Source organism: Haplochromis burtoni, unplaced genomic scaffold (assembly GCF_018398535.1).
Source record: "Haplochromis burtoni strain Fernald_Lab_line unplaced genomic scaffold, NCSU_Asbu1 Contig_130, whole genome shotgun sequence".
NCBI lineage: Eukaryota > Metazoa > Chordata > Actinopteri > Cichliformes > Cichlidae > Haplochromis > Haplochromis burtoni.
The window spans coordinates 1645602-1653461 of NW_024582491.1; the positions used below are offsets into that span (position 1 = coordinate 1645602).

General features: G+C 40.8%; 1 protein-coding gene across 1 annotated transcript; it reads left to right on the forward strand.

Annotated features, from left to right (window-relative positions):
* Positions 1-250: 250 nt before the first annotated feature.
* Positions 251-7452, forward strand: LOC102309634 (acidic amino acid decarboxylase GADL1; the record flags this gene model as incomplete). The annotated part of the gene is given in 12 exon segments (XM_005930204.3): positions 251-685; positions 2417-2607; positions 2693-2819; positions 3874-3964; positions 4067-4176; positions 4765-4880; positions 5235-5314; positions 5485-5539; positions 5626-5742; positions 5837-5901; positions 6007-6088; positions 7255-7452. Coding segments are annotated over 12 exon segments (1278 nt in total), but the record flags the coding sequence as incomplete, so codon positions are not given.
* Between the last annotated feature and the right edge of the window lie 408 nt (positions 7453-7860).

The following is a 7860-nucleotide window of genomic DNA, read 5'->3' on the forward strand; positions in this document are numbered from 1 at the left end:
CAACACTCCTACTGATGTATTCATCCGATAGAGCTGAACGTGTAAACAATTTAAAAAAAGAAGTAAAAATAAACTAAAAATACAGTAGAGTAAATCCTTCCATGACTACATTATGCTTAAATATGCTAAATGCATGTCAAAAACCTCCTATCTCCGTGTAAGTTCTCAGTTATCCAGTTGAGTCATAAGAGCTTGAAAAGAAGGAAGTGGCTTCACCACTGCTAGAACAGCTGGAGTAGAGTCCCTGCTCTATACTCTGCTTTATCAACGTGGACTAATAAAGCAGTGGGTACTAGCCCACTTTTAGAAACAGTGGCCGACTCCAGTGGATGCTGGTCGGGTGCTCCAACAGGAAAATGCCCCTAACCTCGGGACTGTGGAGCATGAATAACAAAAACGAAAGCATAAAACGGCTGGAAATGTTAGGATACGTTCTGTGGATGTTGCAGGTTTCGCAAGCTTCCTCGAGCACTTGGAGAAAACGAATTGGTGGAATTTTCCTCTCTGAATACAGACCTGTGGAGTCTTAATGGAAACTTACCAGAAGTAATCATCAGACATGGTGCAACCTGTGGGCGTAGCGTCAGTAGGTGGCAGTGAATGATATAAATACGAGGCACGATGCGGTAATTACACAGCATGACAGTACACCTGTATGAGAACAACATGGAAGGACACCACAAAGGTAAGACTTTAGGAAGTTATTCTTTATTTAGATTGAGAGCTAAATTTCACAACCAGGAAGAGTGTTAAATCACCAAGCACTCTAATAATAATAATGATGATGATGATAATAACAATGCTTTCAAATTACTGTATAAAACTCATAGCAGGGTTAATGGGTTGTGGTAGCTTTGTGTTAGTGGTGAGAATCCAGCTATTTGGTTCAAATAGGTGTGCAAAAGGCAATCATGCTTAACTAATGTCTTTCTTAATGAAATTTCATGTCAAATATCATGTTGCTGCAGGCAGCTTCTTCAATGTGCTCTGTAGTGTTGGACTCTTTGAGTACTCTGAGGCCAGCTATTACAGTTCTGGGTCTTTGTTGGCATTACAGATTGTAAAATTATCAAGCCAGTGCTTTCTGGTCTCTGCTTTCTGGTCTCTGCTTTCTGTCTCTGATAGTTAACCCTTTAACGCCTGAACTATGAAATAGGTGCCAGGAAAGTTACTTTTTTTGATACTGGACTTTTTATTCTGACAAATGAGAGAGAAAAAAAAGAAAATATATGAGTTTTAATTGGTGTCATATCCACTATAGTTAAGAGATATTCTGCCAATTACTAATCTCACTTTGAGGTGCAATAATGTTCTGATCTGTTTTGGCTTTTAGTTTCCTCTTTGCCGTGTTCCAGAGAGGCTGCTTTGATTCGTCTCCTACTGGTGTCAGGGAAACAGTGTTGTTGGGAAACAGGGTTGTTGGGAAACAGTGTTGTTGGGAAACGGGGTTGTTGGGAAACAGGGTTGCTGGGAAACAGGGTTGTTGGGAAACAGGGTTGTTGGGAAACAGGGTTGTTGGGAAACAGGGTTGTTGGGAGACTGTTTAGAGTGTGTTTGAAAGCGGTCAGTCTCAGCACCAGCTGACGTAGGTGACTGTTTTCTGGGACCCTTTTTGGGCTTTGGAGGGCTTTGGAATGGGGCGTGGTTTAAGAACTGGATTTAAAACTTGAGTAAAAAATGTGAACACAACTCTGGCTGACCGGCAATTGTTGGTGTTTTTCTGTGCTTGCGTAAAGTCTGTCGGCAGAGTTTCTGTTGGGTGTTTACCCCAACAGCCACAGCTGTGATGACTGGGTGGACCCCATACTTCACTACCCTGCAGAGCAATGGGCATTGAACTCTAACTGGAATTTAGAAATGTAAAAATAAAAATGTTCTCTTAACTGGATTTAGAGCTTTTATAACCTTTCCTTTAGTGTATTCACCATGTTGATGTTATAATTATGCTATTATGGTTATACCAAGGTGTCATACTGTTTTAATGTGGGCTGATACCTGACTCCTCTTTTCTGTGTTTGAAAGATAAAACACTCTTATCCAAATTTCTCTCAGTAAGTCAGTGTTGAAGGTAAAGTGCAGAAGTGAAATCAGCTTTAAGAGAGAAAAAATCTTACAGCAAAGCAGATTACAGAAGAAGGTCTGTGTCAACTGAACGAGGAAGTGTTCCAAACTAAGAATTAAAAAAATGGGAAATTGGAAGAAAAAGATGAATTGCTAAATCATTCGTTAAGCACTTTCTTGCCAAACAATCTTTTACTTCAGCCAGCTTTGAGGAAAGCTTTGGAGAGCCTTCTTTATCTTTATCTTCTGTCATGTTTGTACGTAATTTGCATCGGCTGAGCTTTTCAAAATATATCTAGTTTTTGAGAAAGCCACTGATGTCAGAACTCATATGATTTAATTTGTCTTTATTCAGAGGAGAAAACCAGTGATGTCCAAAGCCCGGCAGATCCAGGTCATCCAGTGAAATGTTCTCCAGTCATCATTGGCAATATTCCTCTGAATGGACCCACTCTGAATGTACTCGCATCAGAGAACTTCATTCACCAGTCCATGTCCATCATTGTGGAAAATGCAATAAAAAAGGCCACAGACGTCAGAGAAAAGGTAAACAATGAATGTATGGATATGTAACTATACGACAGCAAATTCTGCTCTGTTTGACAGTGACATGTTTGTTCCTGCTGATCAGGTTTGTGAGTGGCGCTCTCCCGAGCAGCTGAAAGAGCTGCTGGACCTCGAGCTGAGAGATGGGGGAGAGTCAGAGTCTGAGATCCTGCAGCGCTTCAAAGATGCCATCAGATACAGCGTCAAGACTAGTGAGTGTTTGAAATTTAATGAACTGAGATCCGAACACAGAGACACCACTTTAGGAAAGTGGCTTCCTGAGTGTTTCTGTAGCAGTGATGTGGAGGGACATTTAATGAACCCAGGCTACCAGATGCCAAATACCCTGCAGACAATCATCAGAACTATGGGTAGATCAGGAGATAATGGCCCCTGGGCATAAACAGGCACAAACAACATGTTCTCACTCCCAAAGCGTAATATTTGATGCTAGGTGACAAATCGTCAACATATTACACCTCTGGGCACCCAACACGTCCCTAAATGACGAGATCGGAAAAATAAGGAAACGTGAGTGCCGTTTCAATCTACACATGTTCGTTCATTTTACTTAAATTTAAACTTTCGAAAACACTATTTAACGTCATTAAAGTGCTGGTTAAAGTTAGGGAGAAGGTTATGGGTAGGGTTAGGGATAAGGATAGAGTTATGGCTGGAATACATGGCTGGAACGTGTATTACTGGGGGACCATAATTCTAGTGATGTCATCCATAACCCTGCGCGTTGCATAAGAAAGCGGAAGGTCACCTTTCACGCTCCTCAGGAAGTCATCGGGATGTTACGCCTCAGGCATAAGAAGCTATATGTCGTTTAGTGGTCCATCATGCCTTTAATGTAATTTAGCACCTCTTTAACTGTTGACACCTCTTTTCTTTTATATTTCTGACATCAGTCTGCTGGAGTTTTTAATGTCTCTGTAGCTGTTTTGTGTTGGCCAAGGTTTTTTATTTCACTGGAGTTTTTTGTAGTTTCTTTGGTTGTCTTTGTAGTAATTTTGCTTGTTCTTTAGTCTCTTTAAAACTCATTTTTTTGTAATTTTTTTTAACTCCCTTTTTGTCTCTTTATACTGTTATTCCATTTTTGAGTCAACTTAAAAAAGATGCAGAGTTGTGTTGAACTCTTGAAGATGTAAATTCTGAATGAAGAAATGACACTTTGATGTATTTTACTTACTTACTTCAGGATGTTTGATTAGTCCTCATCTGATTCTTACCTGGCCTGATTCAGCTTTTAATATTTTTTAGCTCATCCTCGTTTCTTCAACCAACTGTATGCTGGGATGGAGCCCTACTCTATGGTGGCAAGCTTCATTATTGAGGCTCTCAAGCCCAGTCTGTGAGTACTGCACTTATTTACAGCTAAATACTTTGTAGAGAAATCTTACAGGATCATTCAATATTCAGTACTGTTGTAAGATTTGGTTTGGTTTTTAATCAGGTACACATACGAGGTGGCTCCAGTCTTCACGCTGGCGGAGGAAGCTGTGTTGAAGAAGATGATGGAGCTGATTGGCTGGAAGGATGGCGGAGATGGAATCTTCAATGCAGGTATAATCGCCGACAGATAATAACAGCAGGTATACCAGAGTTGGAGAAAGAACGTCAACATATCAAGTCATGAAACTGATAAAAAAATGAGACTATGACATTACCTCTTCTTTTAACAACACCTTGCACATTTTTTAGAAGATAGCCAATTATTGTAGTGATGAAAACCAAATGCTTATACTATACTGGCTGATACAGGAATTTAACTGCTCAACAGCTTAAAACCTGCATGATAATGCATCCGGTGAGGGTGACAGGTTCGCATTACAGAAAAGCCAGTTTAGCAACTTCTTGTAATGAGTCAATCAGTTGTGTTATATTACGATTCTTTGAGAAATAAGGATAATCTTGGTGGTAGTATATGTCTCTGATTACGCTGCCTCTACAATTGTTAAGGTTGCTTTTGTACACAAAAGCTTCCACACCGCCACAGATTATGTGTTTTGAACTGTGTGCGCCATATTTCAGTAAAATAAAGGCTTTGATTTGTGCATCATTGCACTTTGTCACAACCTTTTTGGACACACAGTAGAATGTTAATATCTTTTTCTTAAGAAAATAAACATCTCCTACGTTTTTTCCTTCTAGGCGGTTCAATGTCCAACATGTATGCTGTGAACTTAGCCAGGTACCGTTGCTGCCCTGACATAAAGGAGAACGGCCTCTCTGCAGCTCCACGCTTGGTCATGTTCACGTCACAGGAGGTACGTTTTCTAAAAAGTCATTACAAAAAAAATTCTTTGACAGATTTTTTTTTGGCCACATTTTCTTACTTCCTAAAAGTAAATCCTAAATATAACTTGTCTCAGAAGAAGCTCTTCTCTGTCTTTTGTCTAACCCTCTTAATAAGCAAAACATTCTTTTCTGGCCTCTTTAACACAAATGAATGTTGGCATGAATGTTTTACTTGCTTGATTAAGCAGACAAATCTTGCATCTCTTGAGGGGATGCTCGCCTTGCAAATCTACCGGATTCTTTGAACAACGGGTCACGCGGTGAAATTAGATCTGCTTTGTACGACCGTAATTGTTGCATAATTCTTCCTTTATCTCTTTCAGTGTCATTACTCCATTTCCAAAGCAGCAGCTTTGCTGGGGATTGGCACAAAGAATGTTTACGCGATACCATCTGATGAGAGGTAAAGAGCCACTCGCACACTTTACACCTACAGAGGGACCTGGCATTGCACGGTCCAGAGTTGGTGTGGGAATACCTCATTGTGTTTCAGTGAAAATGACGCTTAGTCTGCTGGGGTAAAAATGAGTTAGTAAGCTGACTGAATGATGAGTTGCTGTGTGTGTTTTTCAGAGGGAAGATGATTCCTTCTGCTCTGGAGGAGCAAATACTGTCTGCCAAAAGTGAGGTGAGCGAGCAGTCGCTGGCTGTTTTGATGGGCTTTAATTAAAGTTACAGAATTATTGAACAAAATGTTCATGTGCGTGTGTTCAGGGTGCAGTTCCCTTCATGGTAAACGCCACCGCAGGAACCACAGTGCTCGGAGCGTTTGATCCCATCGATGTAATTGCCGACATCTGTGAGAAGCACAACCTGTGGCTGCATGTGGATGTGAGCCCTATGATTAATTAATCTATTTATTTATTTCCTGTAACCATGTCTGACAATCAGCTCTTCTTATTATAATATTCTCTTTTTTCCTCAGGCATGTTGGGGAGGAGCAGCTCTGGTGTCCAGCAAGCATAAACACCTGTTAAAGGGCATCCACAGGTAAACAGGCAGCTGTACGGATGAAGGCACCATTGCCTCTTAGTAAAGTGAAATGCTGACCGTTTCCTGTTGTAACCTCTCCTCCTGCTTTGTGGTTTTGATCAGAGCCGACTCTGTTGCCTGGAACCCTCATAAGATGCTGATGGCATGTCTGCAGTGCTCGGCTTTCATGGTCAGAGACAAAACGGTAAGCATGAATAATCCTCATCAACAGACTCCTCATCTGTGGTCCAGAAACAGCACATGTGACTGTGACTTCTTCCATTTTCAGCCTCTTTACGGCTCCATATAGTCAGGCTAAATGTTTGACAGGAAAAAAGTTATAAATTATAACAAGCTTGTCACTACTTGTGTGTTAGCTACACAAGTTAGAAAGAAAACTTTAACATTCAACTACACAAAAGGTCAGTTGAATGTTAGGTTTGGCTCCCACTCACTTCTCTCAAGGCCTGCAAATTCACACCATCGTTAATCTCTCACTGGGCTCTTGTGCTCTTTCTGTTAACAGAAATTCAAACTGGAAATGTAGAGTTTACCATTCTAGACAATAACTGTACTCTTTATGTGTCCGGACCCATCTTCATTTTTACATACACCCTATATACATACATACGTATATATTGGTTGTTGTTGTTGTTTTAACTGAGTTATGTTTGGACATTGCTTCATATGTAATTATATCTATGTAACAAATACCTTAATGAATACTTTAAGGTTAACATAAAGGTGAGGCCTGTTTTATGTCGGTCCATCAGTGGTTGTTGAAATTCTTGCTGAAAAGTTTAGTGTTACAGTCCAGCTCACCCAACTCAGCAGACATGACTGGAATATGAATGCACATCAGAGAAATATGACCAGCCACATGCGCTTAATTAACAAGTTGGGGCTAGGACAGATCACCAGTCTGTCTGTCTATATAAACAGTGGAGCATTACACAGCTATGTGCTTCAGCACAGTCATTCAGCAGAGCTTTGGGCCTGGGGTGGACCTGCCAGTACAGTTCACTGCAGACTAGTTCTCTTGTAGTTCCACATTTTGGATTTATATATAATGCTAAATGCTCGCATAAAGGCCTAGTTGCATTATGGTGTCAACATGTGTAGGCTTACACTTTTTCCAAACTGATTAAGAATCACTGAAGGAAAAACAACTATAAACAGAGTAAAAGGTAACATTCAGTACAGTGCGAAATACCCATCATTATCTAGCCTTGTGCAGACTACAAGTCCTGGTTTCCTGTGTTTCTTGTGCTGACAAAAAAGGTTCTCCGACTGATATACCAGAGTCTATTACCTCCTGTTCAAATATAAAATCACTCTATATGACTCATCTGTGTCCTTGTGCTCCCTCAGAGTCTCCTGCAGCGCTGCCACTCTGCACGGGCCTCTTATCTCTTCCAGCAGGACAAGTTCTACGATGTCAGCTACGACACGGGGGACAAGTCGGTGCAGTGCAGCAGGAAGCCGGATGCTTTCAAAATCTGGCTCATGTGGAAGGCTTTGGGAAGCAGAGAGCTGGAGCAGAGGGTGGACAGAGCCCTCGCCATGGCAAGGTCAGTCTGAGGAACCATGGGCTGCAGATAAATATCACAGTGACCGCATGGCAATATTTACTAAATCAGCTCATCACAGAAATAGGAATCAAAAATTTATGTAGTGGTCCTTCACACCACAGAAGTATTGCTCATTCATGGAATACAGGCTTAGCAGCATAAATTACAGAAGAATAGACCCAGCAGTGCTTCATGCACAGAGACTGAGGACTGCAGTGAACTAACTGCTCTAACTTTAACTGACAAAATGAAACTATGTGCACGACTGTGGGGACTAAGCTGGTGCACAGTGCACTCTAGTGGCCATTTCTGTGAATGACCTCAGTAATAAGCAAAAATGTGGAATGGCATTATTATCATTTATGTTTAATTTCAATAAAATAAAAATAATAAAAATGCAAAATAT